The sequence below is a fragment of the Trichechus manatus genome, unplaced genomic scaffold, assembly GCF_000243295.1.
Source record: "Trichechus manatus latirostris isolate Lorelei unplaced genomic scaffold, TriManLat1.0 scaffold00039, whole genome shotgun sequence".
Taxonomy (NCBI): Eukaryota; Metazoa; Chordata; class Mammalia; order Sirenia; family Trichechidae; genus Trichechus; species Trichechus manatus.
The window spans coordinates 9,318,596-9,334,447 of NW_004443975.1; the positions used below are offsets into that span (position 1 = coordinate 9,318,596).

General features: G+C 55.5%; 1 protein-coding gene across 2 annotated transcripts in view; it reads left to right on the forward strand.

Moving 5' to 3' along the window:
- ITPKB (inositol-trisphosphate 3-kinase B) overlaps nucleotides 1-15,852 on the forward strand; it is a 131,610-nt gene that overhangs the window by 103,911 nt on the left and 11,847 nt on the right. Inside the window, exons 5-8 of one of the 2 annotated variants that reach the window (XR_002824029.1) lie at nucleotides 472-676; nucleotides 3,209-3,310; nucleotides 5,543-5,614; nucleotides 8,145-8,514. Coding sequence is in view for 1 of the 2 variants with exons in the window: in XM_023730926.1 (XP_023586694.1) it covers nucleotides 472-676; nucleotides 3,209-3,310; nucleotides 5,543-5,614; nucleotides 8,145-8,360 (595 nt within the window). In the remaining variant the exon portion in view is untranslated. Of the gene's footprint in view, nucleotides 1-471; nucleotides 677-3,208; nucleotides 3,311-5,542; nucleotides 5,615-8,144; nucleotides 12,048-15,852 lie in introns of those variants that run through there. The other variant, XM_023730926.1, reaches the window with a different exon arrangement.

A 15,852-nucleotide genomic window follows, 5' to 3' on the forward strand; every position in this document is an offset into this window, starting at 1 on the left:
CCCTCCAGGCTGTGGGGGAGTGGGGAGACTGGGGTGGGGAGACGGGTGGAGTGTGGGAGCAGAATAGTGAGTTCTCTGTCAACACAGGTGGTTGCTTGCTTGATGGAGGTGTCTCAGGCGCTGACCCAGCCAGGGTGGAGGGACGGGGCAATCTCCATTCCACAGGGCAAGCCACTGAGCCCCCCTGCAACCTCCTTCCTTACTCTGCTGGCCCCTGAGGTTCTCCTAGAAGGCAAGGTGCCCCTTAGGTTTTGCCAGGCCTTGCAGGTGGTCTTATAGAATGAAGTGGCTGCAGTCCAGGTGCCAGCCAAGTTGAGCACGTTGCCCACCCTGGGTGAGCAGGCCTTGGCTTCAGGGCTGCAGCTTGCTGGTGTACTGTGAACCTCAGCCAGCTCCCCCCTGTTCTGAGCCTTCGTCCGCTGGTCAGTGACAGGCTGCCGGTGACCCTCATGTCGTCTTGCCTCCACACAGGACCTACCTGGAGGAGGAGCTCACCAAGGCCCGCAAGAAGCCCAGCCTGCGGAAGGACATGTACCAGAAGATGATCGAGGTGGACCCTGAGGCCCCGACCGAGGAGGAGAACGCCCAGCGGGCCGTCACGAAGCCACGCTACATGCAGTGGAGGGAGACCATCAGCTCCACGGCCACCCTCGGGTTCAGGATTGAGGGCATCAAGGTGAGCCGGGGAGGGGTGGCCAAGGTGGGTGGAGCGGTGGGGCCCTTGGGCCAGCCTGTGCCCACCCCAGGGTCATCTGCCAGCTTTCGCCCCACACAGGCCTGGGGTCTGAGCAGCCAGCTGCAGGACAGACATTTGGGGGCATTAGTTCCTGGCCTGTTCCTCAGTCTGAGGTGCAGATGGGAAGGCCATGCGGGGGCTAGGCCTTGTAGCAGGGGGCTGGGCCTTGCAGAGGAGAGTTGGGGGTTCCTCTAATCCCGCCACGCAGGCATCTCTGCCGAGGACCCTACACTTAACCAGGACCAATTCTGCCCCACTCTGAGAACCCACACAGGCGCCAGCTTCCTGGATGCCAGTGGGGAAAGGGGCTCCCTCTGCCCATGTCACACTCACAGGAGCACCGGCAGTGACACGCAGGCAGCGGCGGTGGGGGCTGGGATGAGAGGAGACACATGGGCTGCTCAGACGAAGCACCTTTCGTCAGTGTCACCGGTGACGCCTGGTGGGGCTGCACCGAGGCCTCCCCCAGTCTCTGGGAAACCGCACCCTCTTCTTTCCTCGTGGTCTCCTGTGAAGGGTCTAGAATGCTCCCCTGTGTCCAGGCCCCTGCACACTTCTTGCTGTTAAGTTTGTACAAGACCCTCGGACACGCTCTGGGCCCAGCATCATTGGGCCCTTGGGTCTCGGTCTCAGGCAGCGTCGCTGCCACTGCAGACAGGCATGTAGATGGGGGTTTCTGTGCTTGCGGTGTCTCCTGCTGCCACGGGGGCAGTGGGGAGGGGGGAGGTCTTCGCCATCCCCCAGAACAGCTGCTGGTGAGCACTGGACTGAAAAGGCCATTTGTCCTTTCCCTGTCTGCTGGAACCCGCTGTCCCACTTTTTAAATCCTCAGATTTAATGCAGATTATATGCTCCTCCTCCCCTTAATGCTCATTTTTTTTATCTTTTCAAAACAAATCTAGTTTCCTCTTCACCTTTCCCTCACAAACAGGGTGTTCTTCCGGCCTCTGTCCACTGTCCAGCTGTAGGGACAGCTAACAGCTGGTCTTCTCAGGCCGAAGGCCCACCAGCTCAGAGAGAAACCAACTGTCTTCCTCAGCCCTCCCTCCACGCCTCCCTGCCCTCCGTCCAGGAAGCGCTGTGTGCAGAAAGGCTCAACCGGATAGCTGCTGGCCTCCCCCCAGGCCTCCTGCCCCAGGCTTCTGCTCACTTGAGGCAGCCATAGTGAAGTCAGAGCTTTAACTAGAGTCGGAATTGACTCGTCGGCAACGTTTGTTTGTGGTGGAGGGACCCAAGTTTTAGGGCTCCTGGAGTTCCTGGGTGGCGCATACAGTTAAGCAGTCAGCTATTAACTGAAAGATTGGTGGTTCAGATTCACCCACAGGTGCTTCAGAAGAAAGGCATGGCCATCTGCCTGCGAAAAAACCGGCCATTGGAAACCCTGTGGAGCACAGTTCTACTTTGACACGCATGGGGTCGCCCTGAGTCGGAGCTGACTTGACAACAACCGTTGTTGTTTTTTGGCAATGCTATCCTTTCTCATCCTTTGTCCCCAGAGAAAAAGTGTCCTCACTGTTGAGCTAAGTCCCACGTGCTACCCCCAACAGCCTGGAGCAGAGATAGTGCCTGGGCCAGGAAGGTCTCTCGTGCTGGGCGGGCCAGGGGCAGAGCTGGCAGGGACAGTGTTTTATCTTGGCTTTCTGGGAGCTAGGATAAAAGAGGGGTCCCTGGGTGGTACAGATGGTTAAATGCTCTCAGCTGCTAACTGAAAGGTTGGAGGTTTGAGTTCACCGAGAGTTGCCTTGGAAGAAAGGCCAGGTAATCTACTTCTAAAACTCAGCCATTGGAAACCGTATGGAGCACAGTTCTACTCTGACACACATGGGGTCGCCTTGAGTTGGGAGTTGACTCAGTGGCAACTATTTATTATTATTATTTTAGGATAAAAGATCTTCAGTTACACAGGAAGTAGAGCTGGACTTGGGATGGGGAATGCTTCTGTTCTGTCCCTGGCGAGGGAGGGAGCTGAGGCCGCCTCTGACCTCGGGCTGTGGCCCAGCCCTGGCTGCAGAAACCCTGGCTGCAGAAGCAGGCCTCCAGTTCCAGGGCCAGGCCCCTCGTGGTGAAGCCCAGGCCGTCCTGTCTCCCTCAGCCCTGGTGCTGGCTGGGCTGGGCCTCTCCCATTCCACTCTTCCATTCCACTTGCTTTGACCCAGATGCCCCCGCCCCGCTCCAAGCCTTTGCCTGGGATGACATTGCCACCCTCTGTCTTCTCCTCTTCTCTGAGGGAGAAGACACCCCTAACCTTGGACTGTTCAGATTAACCCTTTACTCCCCAGGCCACCTTCACCTGGCTGCGTGAAGCCTCTACGCTCTCTCCTGTACGTGGCATCTGGCTGCCTGTACCACCCCCTCGAGTGCTCAGGGGCCAGGACCCGGGCTCGGTGCTCTGTCGTCAGTGGTCTGGGCCATTTGGTGGGTGAGTGTCACCAGAGGGTCCTCTCCTGACCCTGCTCCTGTTCTCTATCTCAGAAAGAAGATGGCTCCGTGAACCGGGATTTCAAGAAGACAAAGACGAGGGAGCAGGTCACCGAGGCCTTTAGAGAATTCACTAAAGGAAACCAGAACATCCTGGTGAGTGTTGGGGAGGGTGCTCCTGAGAAAGACCAGTCAGGAAGGGATAACCAGGCCAGGCCCTCCCTGAGAAGTTTTCCCACACGGCAGCGGTGGCCACGTGCCCATGCAGAAGACCCTGGCCCCAAACTTCTGCTTGGAAGGTGAGGAAAAGGTGATCCCGTTGTCAGCCCCACCCGGTGGGAGAACAGGGAGGATTTACAAACCCTCACTGACTCCTTCCCTTAAGCCATCAACCTCACAGCTCAAGACACTTTCCATTCCCTTCAGGGAATGTTAACTGCTGTGTGTCTTCAGCACCTTCAGCTGCCAGGAATTGTGGTAGCACCCATTGAATCCTCAGAGCATCCCTCTGGTGTGGGGGGACATTCTTGTTCCCATTTTACAGACGAGGAGACTGAGGTCAAGGACACACAACCGGGAAGGGGTGAGCTGGGATTCCAGCCCAGGCCTGGCCAACCTGGAGACCAGGCAGGCTGTGAGGACCCTGCCCAAGACTGTGAGGCTAGGGGAGGGAGGTCTGTCCCCGGCGTCACACAGCCCTCACCAGCAATAACTGACCAGCTCTCTCGGCGCCTAGGGCTGTGGGCAGTACCCGTTCATGACAAGGGGGTTGCGTTTCCGTGTGTTGTCACAGCACGCAGGTTGGGACAGAGGCTGGGCCTTCTGACCACTGGATTAGAACACTTGTTTTCCCAGCTGAGCTAGTGCCTTAGCCTCTTTGGGTGGCCATGACAAAATACCACAGAGCGGGTGGCTTTAAGGAACAGAAGTTTATTATCTTACAGTGCTGGAGGCTGGAAGTCCACATCGGGGCCTTGGCTGTGTCGATCGCTCGTGGGGCTTTGAGAGAGGAACGTTCCATGCCTCTCCTGATTTCTGGTGGCTGCCAGCAATGCTTGGCATTCCGTGGCTTATGGATGGGTCTTCACACACTTTCTTCTCCCGAGTGGGACTGTTTCTGTGTCTGCCCTTCCCTTTTATAAAGTGCCACTCAGAAAGGGTTAGGATGGGGACCCACCCTGGTACGAGTCCATCAGCTGATAACATCTGCAACGAAAAACTCTGTTTCCCCAAACAAGGTTACACTCACTGGTATGGGGGTTAGGACTTTAACCTGTCTTTTGGGGGACACAATTAAATCATAAGTCAGTGTGTGTTCAGGGGTGGATTAACCAGTAAGCACAAGTAAGCCCGTACGTACCTTGCTTGTTGGATAATCTGACCCTGTGTGTGTCACACAGCCGCCCCTGTTAGACAGGGTGCCCTGTAGTGGTCAGAGACCCAGGCGCGCCCTGTGACTTGGGCTCTGGAGCCCCCAGACCCACGTGAGAAGCAGGGAGGGGTGGGCCCAAACGGCCTTTTCTTCAAGCAGACTCAGAACTGGCAGACCGGAGCCTCCCTTCCTCTCCTTCTCCAGCTCTGAGTACTCCTCAGGTTGCTTCTCCCTCAGTCCCCTTGGCTGGTCTCGGGGCTGCCAGTCATGCCTGGGGCCTGCGGGGGTCTCACCCCACTCCTCAGAGCCCCAGCCCTCCCTGGTTCCCGCTCCTCGGCAGTGTCTGCCACAGAACACACCTGCTTCCCATGCCAGGGCCAGGCGGGCTTATTCCTGGTGTCCGGCATTCAGGGAGCTGCTGGCCCGCCCTGCCAAGTTGCGTCACTGATGTTCAGATGGGCATGGGGAAACCCTGTGTGCAGATGGGCTTCCCTAGCGGCCTTGTGGCCTGAAGGTGGTCAGACCCACAGAGCTGGCCCCTGGGGAGGGAGGGTGTCCAGGGTTTGCACAGTCCAGTGGGAGTGAGAGGCTGCTAGTGGAGGTATTTGTGGCTCTCCAACGTACTCTTCAAATCCAGGGGCCGTGAGGTTTGTTCTCAGGAAGTCACCATGGCAACCAGGCTCTTAGGATGCCGACTCTAAACTGTTGGCATTCCAGAACAAACTCAGCCATCATGCTGGAGCCCCTAGAAAGCGGCAGGGCTGTGTGGGAACGCTCCTTCCACCCCCTGCTCATGAGGCCCTGTGAGGTGGGGAAAACGTGGGGCTGGGCGCCCACTGGGCCTTTTTTTCTGGGCCTCCAGGTCTTGCTTCATAGCTGAGGAGGTCAGAGTAAGTTATTGGGGTCTGAGGTCCTTCCCACTTTTTTACACCCAGTGACTCTAATGAGCTAAATGGCTTCAAATCCACCCCCTCCCCCTCCATAGCATGTAAAAGTGGCCATTTTTCTCTTCTCAGATCGCCTACCGAGACCGGCTGAAGGACATTCGGGCCACCCTAGAAGTGTCTCCCTTCTTCAAGTGCCATGAGGTAGATGTTGGTGGATGTTTTGCCCTCTCGGGCAGACGGCTGTGTTCCGGCTGGCTGGCCTCGGCCTGCAGGGTCTGTCTACCTGAGGAGTGGGCGAGCTGCCCACACCAGCCGACCCACCTGTCCCAGAAGCCCAAGGGTATTTTTAGCATGACTGCAGTCACGGGCAGACTGTCAAGGGTCCGCCTCTCGCTACATGTAGGAGCCATGCCTGTGGCTTCCTGGGATGGCCTTCTGGGGTTCATGCTTGAGACATCGGTGGTCCCTGCCCACCTCCACCTTCTCTCGCTCCCAGGTCCTGAGGCTTGTTCATGCTGGCAGCTGGCTGTGGTGGGACTTGTGTTCCACAGCCCCGGGGCCTTAAGGTAGAAGCTGTCTGAGCTGCTAGAGTAGCTAAGAAGCCCCCCATCACCACCCCAAGACCTTCAGACTCTGGGGAAGGCAGGCAGGTCTTCAGTACCACTCAGAGCAGGACTGGAACTTTCTGCCTGCCGCCACCTTCGCAGGGGCAGTGGGCAGCAGACAGGGAAAGTGACACCCTAGGGGAGAGGATTTGGGAATGGTCAGCATATTCCCTGGACACATTTGTAAGATCTCAACACCGGGGAGTCCAGGTTCCCCAGGCCTGTGCACACATGCACACACCACCCCCAGGAATGGTTAATGCCAGGGCTGGGGGCTATGTGAAGCGGGGCCCCCACCACTCCCTGCAGACTTCTAGCTCTTTCAGAAAGCAGCCCCCGCCCTGCTCTTGAGAGAACTTGCGGGGACCCTCAGCCTGAGCCCCACCCACAGAGAGGGCTGTGTCTTTAGCAGGAGGAACTGAAGACTGGTGGTCCCGGGTGCTTGGGGGGTGGGGGCTTCCCTATAGGGAGGGTGGAAGGTCCCTTGCTGGCCCACATAGCACCTCTGTGCAAACTGCACCACAGCCCCCTCCTCCAGCAGATGGACAGCCTATCTTGCCCTTGGATTTTATCCCCTTTGCCCCTCTGCCAGGATACACCCTGCACCACTGTGTGTGGTGGTCCTGAGGGAGATACTGTGAGGACTGAGGGAGGGGGACAGATGCAGACTCTTCGATTCACCATTCTCACTGCCCACTTCTCCCCTTGGCCTCAGGGAAGCCATAGTGTTTCCGGTCCTCGGCTCCTCCTGGGCCCACTGAGTCCCAGCCTGATGAAAAGTCCTGTGCAGCCCTCTTGAGCCTGTCTTCCTCAGCCTACTCCTTCCTCTGTGGAGACTTCAGGCTGCAGGACTGCCTGCCCAGGCCCCACACGTTAGCTCCAAAGTCCCATGTCCCATGACCTCCCTGCGCTGGGCCCAAGGACCCTGCTGACCAGGCAGCCCCAGGCTTTGTCCGGCAGCTTTTTCCTCCTTTCTTCTTCACCTTTGGTTTTATTTCTCAAAGTTTTGTTTTGTTTTTTTAATTTTTTTACTATATTCTTTCTGAAGTCTCTCTCAGAAACTTCAGGTCTAGAAAGAGGCCAAGTCTGCTGGGGTTTCTGGTCTTCCTGTCTGGAAAGAGGAAGCCCCTTCTCTGGGCTCAGGATTTCCAAGGGGTCTTCCCTGCACCAGACTATTGGAGATATAATGACCCCTCAGTCCCTCTCCCAGAAACCCTGGTGGTGTAGTGGTTAAGAGCTATGGCTGCAAACCAAAAGGTCGGCAGTTCGAATCCATCAGGTGCTCCTTAGAAATTCTGTGGGTTGGGGCAGTTCTACTCTGTCCTGTAGGGTTGCTACGAGTTGGAATCGACTTAACGGCAACAGGTTTGGTTTTGGTTTGGTCAGTCCCTCCCCACGCCCTTGCTTCTTTCTGGCCCCACACAGGGATCCAGGGGAAAGTATGATGGGTGCGGTCATATTTGGGAAAGCATGCCTTACTCCATGCCAGTGCTCAGCCCTTGCCCAGAGGAAGGGTCTTTGGTGTCCGCTGTGTGTGCGGGGGTGGGGGTGGGGGGAGGAGGCAGGAGTGGCCTGGGGAGGCCCTGATGGGCCTGTCTGCAGGATTTGCAGGGAGGAGGGAGGCTTGTCCTGCAGGCGGAGGGGCAGGGTAATCTGGCCTCACCCCCTCCTGGTGGTGCTGTGTGTGCATTTGAACAGCATTCTTCTCTTGCCCCAGGTAGACTTTGGAATCTTCTTGGTACCTTGGGTTTTTCCTAGGAGGGGAAGAGGAAGGGCCCTAAGGGTTTGGTGTGTCTAAAAGTAGTGGAAAGTGTGTAGGCGGGAGGGGTGGTGAGGTTTGGGGTTCCAAACTCCCTCCTGGGCGCCGTCCGCGCAGAAGGGTGTTCCCTGGTCTGAAATCAGATGTCCATGCCCCGGCCTTGTCACTTGCTGGGGATTTGGAAGTGCCGGCCCTGGGGCTCCTCGCCTGAGCCAACCATTCGACGGTTTATCCCCGCCACAGCCTTTTCCAGGTCCTCTCAAGTGGGCATTTGTGGTGTGAGGACTGGGCGGCATGAGGACGGGGTGGGGGTGGGGGTGGGGGGACTACAGCTCACCCACCCGCCCCTCGTGTCCTTGCCCTCCAGGTCATTGGCAGCTCCCTCCTCTTCATCCACGACAAGAAAGAGCAGGCCAAGGTGTGGATGATTGACTTTGGAAAGACCACGCCCCTGCCTGAGGGCCAGACCCTTCAGCACGACGTGTCCTGGCAGGAGGGGAACCGGGAGGACGGCTACCTCTCAGGGCTGAACAACCTCATCGACATCCTGACGGAGATGTCCCTGGAGGATGTGCTCGCCTGAGGCAGCGCTCTTCGCCCCCGCCCCATCTCTTTCCTTCTGTCTTCTCCTTCACTTCCTTCTGGGCTCCAGCCCAGAGCTGACCCTCCCGAACTGCACTACAGGACACTTTGTAGAAACAGCAGAAGAGATGAGATTTCCTAGTGGTGTTCCCAACGTAAGGGCTTGGACGTGGGGCTTTCAGGGCTCTTTGTAAATAGAATCGTCTACTAGACAGAAGTGCCCAGGCCTCGGGCTCGGCTTCCTGTAGGGGAAGTCGGTGGGGTTCAAGGTGGAGGGAGGCTGCGCGGGGGACACCTAACACGTGAGTCTCCCCGCCTCTGGGCGGCCCTGGAATAAGCAGGCAAGCCGGCTGAACTGCGGGGGCCTGCTGCCCCCTGGTGGTCAGCGCCGTCAGTGCAGTCCCGTTCCTGCGGCAGCCTCCCACCCAGAGGCCGCCGGGCAAGGGCTGTAAGGGCCCCAGTGTGTGGGCGGGTTGCTGGTGCCTGCGGGGAAGCCAGGCTTTCTGGTATTAGAGACACGACACCACTCGGGGAGCCGCACGTTGAAAAGGGGGAGAGTACCATCCGCTCGGCAGCTCAGGGACTCCCAGAGACGCCTTGCCACTTAGAGCTGCAAAAGCAGGGACCCCACCCATTCGGAGCTGAAACCTCCCCAACTTTGGGCCAGACCCAGGAGGCTGTAAGACGGCCTGGCTGTCCTCTGACCCAGGCCTTCCCAGAAAGAGGCAAACAGGAAAGGCGTTTTTTCATCCGCTGTAATTGCCCATGAATTCAGAGGGACACTGCGGACCTGAGCTTCCAGTGATGGCTGCCGCCCCCTGCTGTGGCAAGATGTAGGCTGCCTGGGGGGCGGGACAGGCACAGACTGCACAGGGAGGAAGGCACGCAGACCTGCGGACTGTCTGGCACTGGGGCCCCCGGGGGAAGGATAGTCTTCTCTGTCTCCCCACTGCAGTGCTGGTCAGTCCCCCAGCCTGCACCCTGGGGCCTTTCCCTGAGGTTTAGAGTCCCCAGCAGTCACCTGGGAGGCCTTCTGCCAGCAGAGCAGTGAGGAAGCAGGATTCTGGCTCACTGGCATCGTCCTTTTCTCCCCTGAGATAAGTCTTGCAGCTTGAAGGGCTTAGATCCGTGTTTCCAGGATATGCTGTGGTTGCCTGCCAGGGTATGTGATGGGGGTAAGGGGGCTATTCCAGGCATCAATTCCTGAGTGTCTATTTTGTTTAAAGATTTGTGGGAAACTAATTTTAAACCGTATTTTAATTGTAAAGCAAGTAAGTTTACATTATGGAGAAGGATGTAAAATTTACATGACTTTTTTTTAAAGAAAAGAACTCCTGTCTTGCGATTTAGAGCTGTGTCCTCAGACCCTGAGGGGCTTGCTGCCAGTCTCTTTTGCCGTCAGCGGTCCAGGGTGCAGGCAGTGGGGACCCTCTGGCTGGGCCAGGCCAGCAGGGACCTGCCTCAGGAACACAGCGGAGAAAGTGTGCACCAAGGGGAGTGGCCTGCAGGGAGGGGTACCTGGGCAGCCCACCCTGTCACCCCAGCATCACGGAGGGAACTGTTGACTTGCCCACGTGACACTTAGTTTCCCCTTTCGTGCTGGGTGACAGTGGAGGGGTAGAGGGTGGGACACATGAGGATGTACAAGTACAGCTTTCAAAAAAGGAAACCACTTTTAAACTTCCTGGTTCTTGTTCAAAACAGTGCTGAGCTCTTGCGTGGGCCAGCTTGCTAAAGGTCACACCCTAGCCAGCTGCGCGTGGGAGCCCTTGTGACGGCATGTGATGGGCAAGGAAGCAGGGACGGACAGGGTGCCGGGGCTGTAAGGCCAGCTCTGGGTCTCTGAGCTACAGTTGTCTGTGGGTTAGAAGGGACCCTGGGGCTCTGTGCTTCAGCCACCTGCAACCTACCAGCTGGGAAGGGATGTCATTAATTCAGACATAAAGATTCTATAGCTACAGGCCAGCCAAAGACTACCTTCATTCTACCTATGAGAAAAGTTTGCTAAAGCAAATTAACGTTATGAACAAAATGTACAGGGAACCAGCTTAACCTACTTAGGAGAACAAACTTTCCAAGCACTTTAAGCAGGCACCAGGTGTTTGCAAACAATGTGCTATATGCAAATGTTAGTTTATTCAAGGAGATCCACCAGCCTCTTCCTGGCAGTACTTTGCTTTGAGTTATATTATGTATGTAAAAGTGGTATGTCTTTTTAAGGTTATTCTATTATTTAGATTTTTAAAAATATATTTACCGTGCAAGTTCTCTTCCACACCTACTGTCTCTCAGCCCATTCCACCCCGCCCCCTTGCTCTGACATCCAGGCCGTTCCCCCGCCTAGTGGTCTGAAAGACCACACCCACGCAGCCCTCGTCCCGGCAGATCTAGGGGGGCTGGGTGAGAGTAGGGCCAGGGAGCAGGACGTGCTGTAGGTGCCAGGCCCTCCTGCCCTGTGCTCGCTGGCCCCCGACGCTCGGGGAGTCCGGTACTAACGCGTCTGCACTGCTTAGCGTTTGCGGAAGGGTTCCTCAGTTGTTTTTCCCAGACTTGCCTTTAGTGTCATGTAAGAAGTTTTTAAGTTATATTTATTTCGTTGGTTTTTTAATTGCACAAAACACTAAGACTGAAAGGCTGGATTTTGTTTTTCCCTTAAAACTTTGCTTTCTCTGTTTCTTTTCCCACTTGGAAGAAAGAGCCAGAAGCAGCCCAGCTCACCAAGATGGACTGTTTCCTTCTTTTGATGTAATTAGCCTTGAGTTTCTCTGGATCTGATTAATCCGGCGTGTGTATAACCCTTGTTCTAGTTGGGAAGCAGGGCGTTTGTCCCCTGTCGGTGCTTTTTTTTCCGGAGGAGAGGACTCTCCCAGAGGGCCTCTCCTTTGCCTCTGCACCCCTCTTTCCCACGGGACTTGGAGAAGAGTGTACTGTTACAGAACCCCACACACAGTGCCTGTCAAACAGACCGCAGATGCTCTGTACCTTCTTGAATAAAGGCCGTGAGACCGCAGTGCTGTCTGCAGTGTCTTCAGTTCAGGCACCAGGCCCTCAAGAAGAGTCTGATGAGTGAGTGGGTGGTGCTGGGGAATTGCATGGGGGCTACGATGGTCCTGGGGTCCTGGGTGACACAAATGGTTAAGCGCTCAGCTGCTAACTGGAAGATTGGTGGTTCAAACCCACCCAGAGGCACCTTGGATGAAAGGCCTGGAGATCTACTGCTGACTGGTCGCCGCCATTGAAAACCATATGGAGCACAGTTCTCTGACACACATGGGGTCACCACGAGTCAGAATTGACTCAAAGGCAACTGGCTAGTTGGTTGGTAGTTGTCTAAGACCCTCTCCAGACTATTCAAGACAGCGCAAGTGGGGAGGTGCAGTGACCCAGGAGCTCTGACATTTGGTGACCAGGCTTCGATTCCCAGCCACTGCACCTCAAGGGCAGCTACCATCGGCCTGTCAGTGGAGGCTTCCATGTTGCTGTGATACTGAACAGGTTTCAGCAGCGCTTCCAGACTAAGATAGACTAGGTAGAAAGGGCTTGTGATCTACTTCTGAAAATCAGTGGAAACCCTATGGATCACGATGGTTGCCATGAGTTGGGGGCTGACTTGACAGCAGCTAACAACAACAACATTGAGGTACCTGTATTCTCAATTTATCAACTCTGTGAACAAAGCTTTACAAAACTGGGGAGGAGGGGTCTGCATCCAGAACTTGCCAGGTTTCAAACCCAGGGCTATTCTGTCTTCCTGCCTACCCTAAGGGTGTCTGGAGGGCAGATAGCATGTGGTCTTTGTCCCAGGTCCTGGGTGCTAGGCACAGTGCTTGGTCCACAGTAGCCACCCAACCAGTGTTTGTTAAGCTAGTAAGTGGCTGCTAGACTGGGTCGGGCAGCGGGAGCCCCTGGATAGAGAAGCCTGTGCAGCACATCAGGCATTCACTGTCCTCTACCACGTGTTTCCTGCTAGCCCCTCCCCAGCTCTAGGTTGCTGGGCTCCGTTTGTAGAACTTTTAGAATTCTGTATTTGTATGTGTCAGGGGGTGTGTTGGGGAAGTTGGGGTTGCACCCTTTCTTTATCATTTTGAATAGTGTTTGGCCAAAAGTACAGAAAATGAAAAGCCACAGGCCCTTTGCACCTTCTGTTCCTCTGCCTGGCATATTCTCCCTAGTTACCACATGGCAACTATGCTCACTTAAGATTCTGGATCCGTATCACTCCTGCTGATGCAGCGGCCACCAGCTCTGTGTGGGTTCCAGCCAACTTCCGTGTAGGCACAGCCTGACAGGCCTTGCCCAGAGCCTGCTCTGTACCTGAGTTGCTTCCTGCCCTCGGGCTTCCCTGTTGGCCTGTGCAACCTTGAAGTTTGGGGGATTTAACCCCCATGGTACAAACCTTTCACCAACCAGAGACAAGAACGGGGTGGGGATAGATTCTTCCTCCTTCACTACCACCCCTCTGATTGGCTTCTCAGAGGATGGCCCCAGGGGATCAGCTTGGTGATGCACCCTGGGATTGGTGCTCCCTTCTGCTTGCCTCACATCTATCTCCCTGGGGTTTCCTGTTTTTGATAAAACAGTAGGACACAAGCTTTCCACCTTAGACTTTGCTTTCTGCAGAGCTCAAGCAAAGATAGCATCTTTTAGGTCTTGGCCCAAATATTGGAGCCAACTTTGGGAAAGATCCTTGGAAAGATCTCTGAACACTCCAGCTAAAGCAAGATTGCCCCTTTCACTCTCTACCACATGGCCCTGTTTTATATGTCTGAACACACTCAGCTGCTAACAGAAAGGTTGTAGATTCGACTCCACACAGAGGCGCCTTGGAAGAAAGGCCTGGTAATCTACTTCTGAAAAATCAGTCATTGAAAACACTGTGGAGCACAATTCTACTCTGACACACATGAGGTTGCCATGAATTGGAGTCAGTTTGAAGGCAGCTGGTACCGGTAGCAGTATTCGAAACCAGCCTACAGGGTATGGTCTGTCTCCCCCTTTACAGTGTAGCCCCTGAGGATAGGGACTTTACGCTGTTAACTGCTGTTTCTTCAATGTCTAGCAGGGCCAGGAGCCTCTGTGGTTACCCCTGAGTTTTATGACCACCTCCGACCCATGCACAGCCCTGCCTTCAAGGTGGAAGTTGCTCCGTTCATTTATTTCCCTACTGAACCTCCTCATGCCCACTCCACGGGGCAGCAGAGACTCTGCCCAGCCTTTCAGTCCACAGTGCCTCTCGCCACTCCTCTTCCTCTTCCTGGACTTTGCCCACAGGACAGGTGTCTCCTCTTGAGCCTATAGTAAGGGGCCAGGACTTCTCGGCTTCCACACCCCTCAACCTGCTCATCTGGAGTAGTCTGGACCCCACATGTCCCGGAGGTCCTGACCACCAGGGAAAGGGCCAGACCCCAGGCTGTGGACAGGGGCTTAGGAGAGGGGCCTGGTTGCCCATCGGATACATGGGCCCCTAGCTGGGGAAGACTTGGCCCGCTGGCTCAATCAATGGGATCATGGGTCTTTCTTCCCGCTTAAGACAAATGTCAGTGGCCCAGGCTGCCACAACTAAGTCTGCCTGCCCTTGAAAGAGAGAATCAGCGTGTGATCCAGATGGAGCTCAGGGAGCCCTCCGGCCCATGAGCCCCTCACCTGCTGTGGTGAGAGACCACGGACTGAGCCCTGTGTTGCTGCATTGTTGTTCCACGGCCTCAGAGGCTTTGACTGTGGCCCCTGCTGGCCGGGAGGGAAGCCACCTCTCTTCCTCCGTGCTGGCCTCCAAGTCCTCATAGGGCCACCTGGCCGGGGCCCTTCAGAAACAGAGCCTGGAGCAGCAGTTCAGGGGCTTACACTTCACTGGGACTGTCTTTACTCCATAGATAGGTAGGTAGGCAGGTAGATAGGTAGGTGGGTAGCTGCCGTTGAGTCAGCTCTTAGGCTTATGTACAACAGAACGAAATGTTGCATGGTATTGGGTCATCCTCACAATCACTAGCATGTTCAAGTCCATCATTGCAGCTATTGTGCCAGTCCATCTCACCGAGGGTCACCCTTGCCCTCGCTGGCCCTCTACTTCACCAAACACGATGTCCTCCTCCAGCAATTGATTCTCCCTGATGACATGTCCAAAGCAAATGAGTTGGACAATATTCTGTTGTGATCCATAAGGTTTTCACTGACTCATTTTCAGAAGTAGATCACCAGGCCTTTCTTCCTAGTCTAAGTCTAGAAGCTCTGTTGAAACCTGTCCACCATGGGTGACCCTGCTGGTATTTGAAATCCCAGTGGCATAGCTTCCAGCATCAGAACAACACACAAGCCACCTCAGTACAACACACTGACAGGTGTTGGCTTTACTCCTTAGGCCTCAATTATACGTCTGGGAACCGGGGAGATAACCCCGGAATGGGTCTGTGGACCCACTGGGCTCATAGTGAGACGAATTTGGGCCAGAACTCTTCTATCTCACAGACTCTATAAGCCCCACTATAACCAGAGGACCACCGCAGGTCTCTGGGAGCAGTGTCAACACCGACCTCAGAAGACTGAGGCTGGCTGATGGCATGGAAAATTCTAGACCCTTCCAGATATAAGTTCATAGACTGGAGAGCATTGGCTGAAAGGTAGGCCAGGCCCCTTTGAAGAAGGACCCTGCAAGACCACTGCAAGTATGTGTGGCAATATTCCTCCAATCCAACCCCGAAGGGGCCCTCAGCTGTTGGCCAGAGTAGCTGTGCCCCGGGGGAGAGGAACTGCCTGACTTTTTTGAGGACTCTTAGATGCAACTTTCACAGCAAGCCTGATCTTGGCAGTTAGCTGCCCTGAACCTACCACCTTCTTTCTTCGAGGCTTCCAGTGCTGTCTAAAGAGCAAGCCCACACCACGGTCCTATTAATGCCCATTGCCCCATAGAGACCCATGCCTTGGCCACCGCGTACCTCAGGACCTCACTTTCCACCTGTACCTCATTCCAGCTAACCACAGGTCATTGTGATCGCACCGCTTCTACCAGCGATAAAGAGTCCCATATGCCTTCAGACCGGTGGACAAGCCAACTTCAAAGTCTGCTTTCTAGGATGACCAGCTGTCCTGGGAAAGTCCCAGGATAACTGGTCACCCTCCTGCTTTCCTGGAGCACTTCTGGTACCAGCTCTCTCAGCCTGGTTCCCTAGGTGTGGGACTTAAGGCAAAAAAAGCTTGTGAGCGACCCCAAGGAAGCTGGAGTGGAGAGGCTGGGACGAAGTAAGGCAGGGACAAAGGGAACAAGAATGTAAGGGGGGCATGTCTGAGCTGGCCACGGCTCAGCAGCAAGTGCAGCCAGCTCCTCAGCCTGTAGGATGGCTTCAGGGAGGCTGAGTCAGCTGCGTGTCTTGGGACAGTCCTCCTGGGGGAGACGGGAATAGAAGAATAGGGATATAATGCCCGCTGCCTCCTCTCCCTCCCTCCCTCCCACTGGTCAGTCTACCCATTGGGTGTGACCCTCGGTGGCGTCACCAGCCTCT